Source organism: Anneissia japonica, unplaced genomic scaffold, assembly GCF_011630105.1.
Source record: "Anneissia japonica isolate Jap-2015-1 unplaced genomic scaffold, ASM1163010v1 scaffold288247_len30323_cov101, whole genome shotgun sequence".
Taxonomy (NCBI): Eukaryota; Metazoa; Echinodermata; class Crinoidea; order Comatulida; family Comatulidae; genus Anneissia; species Anneissia japonica.
In genome coordinates this window covers 6,679-20,542 of record NW_022690681.1, presented here as the reverse complement: position 1 = coordinate 20,542, position 13,864 = coordinate 6,679, and the positions used below count along the sequence as shown (strand labels likewise).

General features: G+C 34.8%; 1 protein-coding gene across 3 annotated transcripts in view; it reads right to left on the bottom strand.

Annotated features, from left to right (window-relative positions):
- Positions 1-322: 322 nt before the first annotated feature.
- Positions 323-13,864, bottom strand: part of LOC117099932 — a 14,673-nt gene continuing 1,131 nt past the window's right edge. For 2 of the 3 annotated variants that reach the window (XM_033239448.1, XM_033239451.1), the window contains exons 2-6: positions 5,951-6,063; positions 5,069-5,155; positions 4,704-4,878; positions 2,973-3,025; positions 323-2,706 (exon numbers count right to left, since the gene is read on the bottom strand). In XM_033239448.1, the coding sequence (XP_033095339.1) occupies positions 1,973-2,706; positions 2,973-3,025; positions 4,704-4,878; positions 5,069-5,155; positions 5,951-6,063 (1,162 nt within the window). In that variant the 3' untranslated portion in view covers positions 323-1,972. Of the gene's footprint in view, positions 2,707-2,972; positions 3,026-4,703; positions 4,879-5,068; positions 5,156-5,950; positions 6,064-6,415; positions 6,420-13,864 lie in introns of all 3 variants that reach the window. The other variant, XM_033239450.1, reaches the window with a different exon arrangement.

Sequence of the window (13,864 nt, the reverse complement as noted above, 5' to 3'; positions counted from 1 at the left end):
GCGTTTATGGAAATAGCTGAAAATCGAGGGATTCTTATGGAAAATTATTAAATTCAAGAGGCACTTTTGAATGAAAAGCACATTACGAATATGGTGGTTAGGCGGAAAAAATAATCCTCCAGAGAACATGGCTCACGACAAGAATGCGTGATTATTTACATGACAGCAAAATAGCAGATGCAATTAATGGTGGTGGGTAGTGGTTGGCTTGTTGGCCATCGGCCGATTGAGATTAACAGGATGGCAGGATCAATGTATTTTTTCTTGAAAACCCAGATGAGAATGTGTTAAAGGTCGGAAAAAGAAAAAGAGGAGTAGGACTACGCATAGACAAATATGTAAAAAGTGTAAAGTTGGATATACTGTCTGTCCAGGGATCGGAGCTCTCATGTCCAAGAGAAATATCCTCATTTTGGTATTGACCTAAAAAAAGAATGTGTTTCGCACTCTGCAGCACAGTCCAGTATTGATTGGATTATTGACTTGCTAAAAAGAAAATCTTATGATATTATTGACCGGGGCGCTTATTCAGTTTAGAATGGGGCGCTTATTCAAACGGGGCGCTTATTCGCAGAGTACGGTAGTTGCTAAATACAACGGGTTCAGCCGAGGGGCGTGGCTTCGTATGTTTACGTAATGCATAATTAATAAGGTAGGCCCAGTTGTCTGTTATCACAGAGCATAGCAAAACACAGCAACTCCATTTTACAACCAATGTTTAAGGAAAAATAAGTTGTCCCTGTGTAATTTTCATTCCAAAATTAGAATCCCTGGAACATTATCAATTTATGAGGTTTACATAGAGTGAAATAATACATAGGCCTAGTTAGTCATATTTTAGCGGTAGTGATTAGGCTGTCCGTAATCACAGAAAGAAATGAAAACAATTAAATGGCCTATACTACTAGTACTACAATATTGTACTTAGTCTGTGGATTTTCAAACCTAATCCAATGAACAAATTATCTTAGTGGAAGAGAAAATTGGCCTAATATATTAAAATTACAACTTATATTACAACATAACTACTGACGTCAAGATTTATTACTTTTTAATGTTTCACAAAATTGCTGGCTATATTACACAAAAAGAGAAGGAGAAAATGTTGAATACCGGTATTTAATTAAAATAAATATAAGCTTATTAACTTTTTAATGTCTTTTGCAATTTGATACAAGTGAATTGAAATGAATTGAATTGAATATAATTATGTACTAAAACAAGCATTGCATTATATGTCTTCAGGGTGATATAGGTGACCAAAGTTTGTATTCTAATTCTTTGTAAGGTCTTCATAATACAATGAAGCTAAACATACTTAAAATATCTAAAAAGTATTAGGCCTATATTACCTTAATTAACAAATTAAAGGATGTGACTAAACAGTTTAACGTTTAGAAATATAGTTAAAATAATGGGGAGGAGTGGTAGATAAAACAGTATCCAAAACGATTAGAATATAAATGTTCTAAGTTAATTCAAAATTAATATTGTTTTATTTATTTTTTAAATAAACAAAAACCTGCATAAGTAAGCTCACCTGAGTGTGCAATACCAATGATAACTGCTATATATCGAAGCATTTTCTATAGGTACATTAAACTTTGGTAGAATGGAAAGCGGACTAATAAATTCACGATGCCGAAAGCAGGCTAACAACTCGGCCCTTTCCAGGTAAGAATTATTACTGGAAGCTGCCAATGGTTTCTAGTGAGGTGCAAATGCAGTTAGTGTCTGAAGATAACTGGCTTAATGTACACTTTAGTACTTGTTTAACAGGGGACGTTATCTAATGTTTACCAAGGTGGCAACTAAATAGCGCCCTCCCTTATTATTACACCATACTTTCCTGTATGCTTTATTTAAACTTCTATGTCTTACATGTTAGCATGCAAAACATGTTGGTTTTAACCAACTTTATTCATACAGTATCTACCGCTCTGTTGCTGATTGAAAATAAAGCAGAAGCCTGTTATAAAGACAGATCCAAATACCCATGGCTGGGATCAGTGACGCTTTCATCCAAATTTAGAAAAGTCAAGTTAAGATGAGAATAGTTTTCGTCATCAAACGCAGGTGTGGGGATCGCACGCGTGGGGATCAGCTTATTGTTGTCGTCTGCAGTTACGTCATCCTGAACGCTACCGGTAATACAGGCTTTTCGATTTAACGTATCGTGTGAATCTTCTGTGGAATCATTCCCAACAAGCCTGAAATTACCATAGGAACCACCATTTTGAAGTGAAAGAATGTTTTGTTTGTTGACGCCCCCGTCTTGGTCTCCCTTCGGTGTGCCGTCCTCCTTTGATACTTCTGTGTTGCTCGTCTCGCTTTCCCCAGGGTGGGTAGCGTTTGAATACTCAGACTCAGCCGCCTTACTCTGAGGTGCAGGTGGATCTGTATTCGTTGCGGTACTGGTATTATGTACGAGGAACATATAATTAGATTGTGAATCATTCTGCTTTAGTATGAAGTCACTCTTCACCGGTTCTTTTGGCAATGTGTAGTACTCAGAAGAATCTTTTGATTCCACTGCGCTAACAGTTGGTGTGCTTTGTTCTTTACTGCCACACGGGTAACTAGTATGTTCATACCTATTCGTTTCTGTCGTTGTGTTGTTTAATATGGTATAGTCTGAGTCTGAGTCACTATCAATCTCTTTGTGCACGTGACTGTTCTCAGATATTGCCATATTGTGGATTTTATCTGTAAGTAAAACATTTATTTAATTTTTAACTACAAGACTTAACAATTATATTTGAATTTGTTTGCAAGTTGATATCAGTATTATAATTTTAATAGCAATTATTCATCATCATTATCATATTATTTATATTTACATTTATAATTATTATTTTACTATTATTGTATTGTTACTATAGAAAATTTTATTGTTTTTAATATTATAACATAATAAAATATCAAGAGTTTATAGACCTAGAATTTGTTCAGATTAGCAAGAATGCACCTACCTGTGGTTCTATTGACTCCGTCGTCTACATAGGACACTGGTTGAGATTTTGACCTAAAAAGAATATAAATTAAAAAATATATGAACCTAAATAGGCCTTTCACGAGGTTGTGAGTACTGGGGTGGGTCCCGCTAATTGCAGATCTGGATCTGCCCCAGGAGTATCTAGGTAATCATTCTGTGTATACAAGATTAAAATTCTGAAGCATACACACCAGTGAACACACAAATTTTTTGAAAAGACGCCAACAAAAAGTTCATATCTGCTTCTGTTTAGAACAACTTTTTGGGTAGGTTTTTTTTCAACTTCCTGATTTCTTGTCTCGATACCGGAGTGTATCTGATGCTAATAGAGACCTGACTTATGGAGACATGCTAAAAACACAAGAAATACATAAAAACCTATATTTTATTGTATAAAAACAATTTTGAAGATAATAATGGGATTTATTACGGAGCCCCTAAAGGGACATGGTTAAGAAAATATTAAACTATTTCAAGGGAACGAAATAATATTTCTTCCGAGGGAAAAAAATAATATTTCGTTCGAACGAAATATTATTTCGTTCCCTCGAAGTCATTTCGGGGAAACGAAATCATTTCGTTAATATTAATATTATTAATATTCATAAAATTCATTAATATATATTTTTGTTTAATCCCATGTGGAGTTCTTCCATTCCCTTTCTCCTTGTGAAATCTCCAAAATCAGTTTACAATCATTGATTGTATTGAATGCATTTCTATTGTCTCCATAAGCATTGTCATGTGAAGCATCTTAGGACGCCCTCTGTACATAAAATATAGCCTACTGGAACCATAATATTTCACTTTATTCAAACTCAAGTTCCTCATTTGTAACAGTTCGTGGCCAATGGAAAATTTCAAGTTACAATTACACGAGGGAATGGCAATAAAACATATAAAAAGTTACATTATAATGGAAGATAATTATTGTCATTATTATAAAAATTATTATAAGAATTATTTTAACATTAACAATGAAATTTAATACGATAAAACTTTACATTATAATGGAAGATTATTATTATCATTTATAAATATCAAAATATTCATTAAAAAAGGGGGTCGATTCAGTTTAATCAAGTTTAATCTGAGAGGAGAGCATCTCATTTATTTACCAAATTCTTATTCATAAGGTCAATAAAGTAAGGGATGGGACTGTCAGAAAACCGTTTTGTATGAGAAGCCAGGCGTGAAATTGTATTACGGTTTCGTAGGTTTCGGCTATTTAATTTAAATCTGGTAGGTTGTAATAGATCTGCGGAATGTTTTTAGCAAAATTGAGGCAATGAGATACCCTCTTCTCAGCAAGGGAAGAGAGATTCAACTATTTATATATATATAACTATTTTCCTCCAGAGACGTGAAAAATGTACGTTCAACTTACTGAATATTTCTCTTCTTCCAATGTACTGTACTAAAGCAATTTCAATAATAATATTCTTACAATTGTCTCACAATTCGAGTTTGTATAAAATTAGTTTTTACGAGTTTTTAACGGGTAGGAACTCATGCCCGGGTAAGTCACCTAAAAGAGTGGTGCTCTACAATATATTTCTTCAAGATCGGTGCACGCGTCTGGACGGCAAATCGTCACAGACTTTTGGTCTTTACTATTATTACATCTTCATAATCACAATCATCATCATCATTATCATCATTATCATCATAACCACCATCACCATATTAAAAAATATGTAATACTTGCCCTTTTCTAGATTTCATTTTAATGAAATGCCTAATCACTAGGAAAATTCCAATCAATAATACAGCAGACACAATTAATCCTATCACAGCATTGGTAGCCGTACTACTGTTGCAAATATCTTCTTTACTGTTCTCTTGTCTCTGGACAACAGTAGTTGCTGTAATTGTCGACAATTCTGAATTTAAACAATAAAAGATGAAGCTATTTAACTAGTTGCTTGTAAGTAAGTCAAAAGAGCCTGTGGTTTTTCTTGGTTTATTGGTAGATGCAGCTTTTATGATGGCTCTTATGTTTTCTTGCTCGCTTGATCAAACGATCGTTGGCCTACTAAGATTTTTTTTTTTGATATTATTTATCAAACTTACCTGGATACGTTGTATCTTGTTTAGTTGTACACTGTTGGCAATAAACATATATCATTCTGCACATAATGTTAATGTCACTGTCACAATCTATATAAAATGTAAATAGGATTTAATACTGATACTGTAAGTCTATATTTATTATCAAAAATATTTATTATCTTTATGGTAATTATTAGTAAAATGATCTTTCGAATAATTCATAGACCTATATATTTTTTGTTACTACAGGGTTGTCTTTTCCACGAATTTGACCACAGATGCCATTAAAAAATGCAGTACAAATAAATATAAACTAAAAAATAAAGAAAAATTAAAATTTTAAAGACAGTTTTACATAATTTTTAACAATTTCAAGACTAATTGAATTAAAGTATTCAAAAGGCATTATCAAAAATATGTTTTTAAAATTAGCTTAATCCATTATAAATACTCAAAATGAGATAAAATGTATATATTTATGGAAGGCCTAATAATGCTACTGTTGCTACTACTTCTACTGCTGGCTGCTTCTTCTGCTGCTGCTACTGTCGCCGGTACTGCTGCTGCTGCTATTGCTGCTGCTTTTGCTACTGCTGCTTTCGAATATGCACCTATCTCACAACACAGACGCCTCTACAAAAGTGCCGCGGCATTTATTGTCATTTTATTAGAAGCCATTCAGTCCCAACACTATCAAACAATACAAACGATATTATTGAAGCATTTACTGAATGAAAGAATATATGTAACACATACATACAATATAAATTCAATTTTATGGATGTAGGGATTGTTGCGAGCTGTTTAAGAGTAAATTTACCTGGTGGTATTGGTAAAATGGGATTGCGTTTCGCAAGTTGTTACTAAAACGCAAAAGGTATTATAATAAACAATTTGGCTTACCTCTACTATTAACTCCTGAACACGTTCTATAGCATGTAATGCGACAGTTACTACCGTTTCGGAAAAAGGGTCTCCCTTGCCACGTTATGCATATCTCATTACATACATCCACGCTATAATGATAAATAACTATTAATACCTACAATGCTTTAAAACCTGTAAATTGTCAGTTCAACGAAATTGTAGGCATATTAAACAAAATTGTTTATTTTGCTCTATTTTATTTGAACAAAATGTTCATCCAGAGAGAGCTGATCAACTGGGAACTTCAGTGCATGCAATATGCCTAAAAGACAATTGAGAATATAAAGGAAAAATTTGGTTGCGTTTATTTAGTAAATAAAATTAATTTAAGTAAACCTATATGCAGCATTTGAAATTCTAGCTTAGCATATTCCATTAGCTTATCATATAGGTCTCTATATAAAAATGAAGCGATGAATACACGCTATAGAAGTCATCCACGTGCGAAATGGAACTACAAAATATAGTGATAATCATAAGTTTGTAAGAAAACAAAGAAAGTAGCACTTTTGATTCTAAAAAGGTAGGAGAATAACCCATAACTTGAATGAATTGCGGGTGGGCGTGGTCCATGAGTTTCTGCCGTCGTAAAAAGGCGCTTATGATACGGTAATACCGTACTCGCGCGAATAAGCGCCCCGTTTGAATAAGCGCCCCTCTCGTATAACCGCCCCTCCTAACGTGAACATTTCCTTAAGCGCCCCGTTTGAATAAGCGCCCCCTTTAAGATTTTATTTTTAGCAAGTCAATGTGATGGTGGTTGTTGGCATGATTTGAGTTGTAGAGTAGAAACACATTCTTCTTCGGTCAATATCAAAATGAGGATATTTCTCTTGGAAAGATGAGAGCTCCGATCCCTGGACAGACAATATTTCCAACTTTACTCTTTTTATATAGGCCCTATTTTTCTGTACCTAGTCCTAGTCCTACTCCTCTTTTTCTTTTTCCGACCTTTAGCACATTCTCATCTGAGTTTATTAAAAAAAATACAATGATCCTGCCATCCTGCTAATTTCAATCTGCCGATGGCCAACAGGCTAACCACTACCCACCACCACTAATTGCATCTGCTATTTTGCTGTTATGTAAATATTCAGGCATTCTTGTCATGAGCAATGTTCTCTCGACGATTATCTTTTCTAACTACCATTCGTAATGTCCTTATATAGGCCGGCTAATATTTTTTCATTCAAAAAGTGCCGCTTGAAATTAATAATTTACCATAAGAACCCGATTTTCATCTAATTGCCAAGCGCCCCTCAATTTCCACTCTGTTTTCATAAGGGCCCCGTTTAAATAAGTGCCCCTCAAGAAAGTGCAAAAAAATATTTTAAGCGCCCGGGCGCTTATTGCCGCGAGTACGGCAGTATAGCTACAGTATGTTCACATCATTAATTCCCAAACGACAGAGGCTGTAATAAAACTATGACGTCGCGTGGTAATCCTCTACTTACGGAAGCACCTAAGTGCCATTCGACTTGACAAGATAATTATGTTGTCAAGTCGACATTATATACATATTATGTCGACATGACGAGATAGATTATCTTGACAAGTCGACATACTAAAAATGTTTTGTTGTCATGACGAGATAGGTTATCTTGAGAAGTCGACATAATAAAAGTTGTATGTTGTCATGGTGAGATAAATTATCTTGACAAGTCGATATAATAAAAAGTGTATGTTGTCATGGCGAGATAGGTTATCTTGATAAGTCGACATAATAAAAGTTGTATGTTGTCATGGCGAGATAGATTATATTGACAAGTTGACATAGTAAAAATTGTATGTTGTCATGACAAGATAGGTTATCTTGACATAATAAAAGTTGTATGCTGTCATGGCGAGATAGGTTATCTTGACAAGTCGACATAATAAAAATTGTATGTTGTCATGGCGAGATGATTTTTATTATGTCGACTTTTCAAGATAATCTATCTCAACAAGACAACATACAATTTGTATTATGTCGACTTGTCAAGAAAATCTATCTCGCCATGACAACATACAACTTTTATTATGTCGACTTGTCAAGATAATTTATCTTGCCATGACAAGATACAATTTGTATTATGTCGACTTGTCAAGATAATCTATCTCGCCATGACAATATACAATTTCGACTATGTCGACTTGTCAAAATAATCTATCTCGCCATGACAACATACAATTTTGACTATGTCGACTTGTCAAGATAATCTATCTCGCCATGACAACATACAATTTTTATTATGTCGACTTGTCAAGATAACCTATCTTGCCATGACAACATACAACTTATATTATGTTGACATGTCAAGATAATCTATCTTCGCATGACAACATTCAATTTTTACTATGTCGACTTGTCAAGAAAATCTATCTTGCCATGTCGACATGATATGTATATTATGTCGACTTGACAACATAAATTATCTTGACAAGTTGTCAAGTCGAATGGCACTTAGGTGCTTCCGTATCTACTCTTTCGAAAGATGGATGTGTTATTTAAAATGCACAGGAGCCAGGCGTACACACTGGACGTTTTAAGCCCTTATCCGAGAAGACTTGGTTCTACAAACCGAACCCTTGGAGAGGAGTGGCTCCCACCAGGGCCGATGCTACCGTAGGCTGTATAGTTAGCGGTGAACCTGTCTCTACTCGGCCACTCGACTCGCATTTCGCTTGTTTGCGTCATTGAGCAAAGCACTTTATCTAGGCCTACATTGTCCAATTGTCTACCCATGGACCTATTCCTATACCCAGCTGTACCAATGCTTAGACAACCGTACTTTTGTATTTAAGTCAAACCTTTCCTAGTAGACAACTTGTAGTCATCCCCTTAGTATTCTAATACAACCCACAGAGGTAACAATACGGTTCATATGTGTGAAAGGGGAATTTCGCTTGTTTCGTCATTGAGCAAAACATTTTATCTAGGCCTACATTGTCTAATTGTCTACCCATGGACCTATTCCTATACCCAGCTGTACCAATGCTTAGACAACTTAAACAACCGTACTTTTTTATTTAAGTCAAACCTTTCCTAGTAGACCCAACTCGTAGTCGTCCCCTTAGTATTATAATACAACCCGCAGAGGTTATAATACGGTTCATATGTGTTGAAAAGGGGAATTGTTGCTAAAGACAGTGTATTACAGGCCAGGCTAGGTTAATCTCCATACACGAACACGGCATGATATCAATACCAATGTAAAACGATGTATTTTACAGAAATCATTATAAAAGATCTTTTATTTTCTGCATATACTTTCGATGTGCATGGCTATCTAGTCTGCGAGCGTTTGTTTCCTTATGTGAATCGCTGAACCGAATGCAGCTACCAGAAAGACACTGTATTACAATATACAATTTGGAATTCATTTTGTTTGTTTAACAGTATTTCGATTATGACTTATAATTGGCGTATATAATAGAAAAATCACTTCCTGTCCTATACTGTTTAAAAAACAGCAACAGTGAACGCATGCATACGGTACCTCACAAAGAAGTACGAAATATATACCAGGCTTTGAACTTCTCCTATCGACCACTTATATTTAATTAAACACACCTTCACACTCAAAAAACGTATTGAATAATACTAGGACCACACAATATAAAAAAGAAACAAAGAATTTTTATTTGTTCTCATAATCATACAAATTTATTTTAGATATACACTTTTCAAATCAATAACAGGAACATTTAAAAGAAGACGCACAATTATTAAAAAATGCAGGTGATTAGAAGAGAGTAACATAGCAAAATACTGTATTTGAAACTGGTCATAGGCCCATGCTCTTCCTCTCTCCAGGTTATTGCGCATTGTTTTTCAAAATGGTGGTTTAGCTCATGGGATAGGGTTAGAATATGGGATTGCCTCTCTTCCGGATGTACTGCCCATTATCCGGGTAGGGCTGCTCTGCGGCTGTCATGAGTACTTACTAGGTTCTGAGCCTTGATTAATTTATTAGATTTTTCTTTCCTTTACTTTTACACAACACAAATACAATATATTAGTAAAATCTTTTGTAAAGTTCTTAATTAAGGTCAATGTAGTATTATAATAATAGGAGTAATTATAACTATAATATTAATAATTATTTTAAAACGATAAATAGCAGTTAATAAAATAGCCTTAATAATAATTATAGTAATGATACTAGTAATAAGAGAATATAGAAACAGCATATAGATGAATATCATTCCACGGATTCGGTCCGGTGTAGTGACCGATGTTATTCTATGTGTGGTGGAATATTTTTCATAAATTATATTATTTTTTAGCAGTCGCAGATCTGGTATGATAAGAGGGTTGTTGGTTCAGTCTTTTGAAATATAAATGAAATTAAGGCGGAAGATGGTTATTGCTTAGATGGAGCATAAACAAGGCAGTCTGAAGTTTGTTTAGACTGTTAAACGAATAAAACAATTGTTTTGTGTGCGTTCTATGTGGTGCACATGCGCAATATGTTATAGAGAGGGCCCATATTCATCCGGTGTTTTCATTTTTTTTAGTGGAATAATCACCTCAGATCTAAACCCTTCAATATCATTCAAAGGCCACCAAGAATTTGACTTTAAATTAAAAATGGCAACAAAAATCCAGAATGGCCTCCAAAAATTACAATTATTAACTTAATTCTGTAAAACAAACAAAGTGGTCATATACGAATATAAGATGTTTTATAGNNNCTTCAGTAGTAGACTTTAAGAACACTGATTTATTATAAACTCGGATATTTCTGCCACTCCTGTGGCCTTCATCAGCGAGAATAAGGAAAACATCATGAATCAATATAATATAGGCTGTCTTATCAAAAAAGAATAAAGGTACTGACAGAGAGCAAATGAGAAATACTTATAAAACTGTAAAGTGATTGGTCTTTTATCTATGCATACTGAGTATCTACTAGTCAAATATACTATCCATTGTATTAAGATGGTTATTTCAGAGAAATGGATCATATAGAGATTGTAACTGAGCCAACTGTGTGAAGACCTTATAATATAACGTATGCTAGGCCTGTGAATATACCTAGAATAATGAATGAAGCAATGCAGTAATATAATAATAATAAAAGTAATAATAATAATAATAGTAATGATGATAAAAATAATAGTAATAATAATAGTAATAATAATAATAATAATAATAATAATAATAATAATAATAATAAAAATAATAATAATAATAATAATAAAAATAACAATAATAATAGTAATGAGTAAATTCCAAAAAATAAAATAAAAATCGGGTAACTACAGAAACGGATCGAAATAAAAAGTTATGCCTTAAAAAACGAGAACCCACTAAGGAAACCAAGAACCTTGTTGAAACCAGATACGTGTGTCTTGTGTCTGATAATGAGTTTGAGTTCCATGAGTCTACGTTGGTTGAGGGAGGAGAAATTAGTGGATATGAGGGCACACCGTAGGTTGCTGAGAGAATGCTTGGGAGAGTTAAAGTGTTCTGCTACAGGAAAACCTGTGCGATTGTGTCGGATAGAAGATTTGTGGTTATTAACACTACATTTTATAAAGGAGGAGCCACGACCATCATGAGCCAAACCAGTTATATCGAAGAAGCCAATGAACAATTATCGAACACTACATTTTATAAGAAATTAGATAAGGACCATACTGTTGATTTTAAACGTGAACTTTTGTACATGACCACAGGGTTATCTACTCATACCCGTTCACGTATGCCTGCTCTTATCCGTAGGAACCCACAGCTAGGTACGTTTTACACCATTCCAAAACTACACAAGCTACCCAAACTTATCGACAACATGCTCACAACCAACCCACACAACATATCCACATCCATTGATCCATTCAAAATATTTGGCATCGCTAAGTCGCTCAATATTCATCCACCAGGCCGTCCCATCATCTCCAATATAGGAACGCTTACTGAACATCCGGTTACGTGGATTCTGTTATTAAACCTTTCATCCCCTCCATCCCCAGCTACATCAAAGATACCACGCACTTTCTCAACAATCTCTCACAAATCCCTAACCTTCATACGGATGCTCTATTGGTCACCATGGATGTCACATCCCTGTACACGAACACCCCCCCCCCCATGCTGAAGGCCTAGCCGCCCTTGAATCGTTGCTCAGCAAAAAATCGTTTCCATTAGATCATATCCAGGATATTTTATCTATTTCTAGGTTCATACTTACCCATAATAATTTTATATTTAAAGATCAACACTACCTTCAGATCAGCGGTACTGCCATGGGTACTAAAATGGCCCCCAATTATGCTAATGCCTTCATGGCTTCTCTCGAGGAGTTATCAACAGTTTTCACCTCAAACCCTTGCATTATGTCAGATACATTGGCGACATTTTTTTTATATGGAACCATGCCATTAATGCGCTTGAGCTTTTCAAAACTCATGCGAACACTTTTCATCCCACTATTAAATTCACGTTTGAACACTCTCAACACACTCTCCCGTTCCTCGATGTCTCTGTCAAGGTTACAGACGGGCAACTCTCGACTTCTTTGTACTGTAAGCCCACCGATCGTCACTGTTATCTTAACTATAACAGCTTTCATCCCCTTATACTCAAACAATCATTGATATTCAGTCAATGTCTTCGCATCAGACGAATTTGTTCCAACGATGATGACTACTTTGATCACGTCAACAAGCTCACGGCTTACTTTCTGGATAAAGGTTTTCCTCTTTAATTCATCCTCAAGCAAACCTCTAGAGCTAATAGGTTTTCTAGACCTTCTCTCCTCTCTCCCAATCCTAAGCCCATCACGGAACGCATACCCCTAGTCATTGATTACAGTCCCAGTAATTCCCAAATAGCTAACAGACTTAAACAAGGATTTCAATCCCTCAAACTCGATCCCTCCATAAACACCATTTTCAATGATCCCCCAGTAGCCAACCGCCCAATCTCAAATCTATTCTATCTTCATCTCGCTTACTTTCACCCTGTAGGTCCGCTGGTAATACCAAATGCCACAAGCCTAGATGTCAAATTTGTAAATTTATCCCCACCGATTGCTCTATTACTATGCCTAATTCTGGCTGCATTATTCGTCTCCCCTCTCCTAACTGTGATGCTCACAATGTTGTAGATATGTTATTCTGCAATATTTGTGATGATAGTCATTATTTTTGCGAAACTGGTGTTGATTTTAGGTCCAGATTTAATAACCACAAATCTTCTATCCAACGCAATCGCACAGGTTTTCCTGTAGCAGAACACTTTAACTCTCCCAACCATTCTCTCAGCAACCCACGGTGTGCCCTCACATCCACTAATTTCTCCTCCCTCAACCAACGTAGACTCATGGAACTCAAACTCATTATCAGACACAAAATACACGTATCTGGTTTAAACAAGGATCTTGGTATCCTTAGTGGGTTCTCGTTTTTAAAAGCATAACTTTTCATTTCGATCCGTTTCTGTAGTTACCCGATTTTATTTTATTTTTTGGAATTTACTCATTACTATTATTATTGTTATTTTTATTGTTATTTTTATTATTATTAATATTATTATTATTATGATTATTATCATTACTATTATTATTATTATTACTTTTATTATTATTATATTACTGCATTGCTTCATTCATTATTCTAGGTATCACAGGCCTAGCATACGTTATATTATTAGGTCTTCATACAGTTGGCTCAGGTACAATCTCTATATGATCCATTTCTCTGAAATAACCATCTTATCTGTGTAGTGCTGGCTAATACAATGGATAGTTTATTTGACTAGTCTCTGCAATTAACACCCTTGGTTCTTTATTATTGTAGATACTCAGTATGATAGATAAATAGACCAATCACTTTACAGTTTTATAAGTATTTCTCATTTGCTCTCTGTCACCTTTATTCTTTTTTGATAAGACAGCCTATATT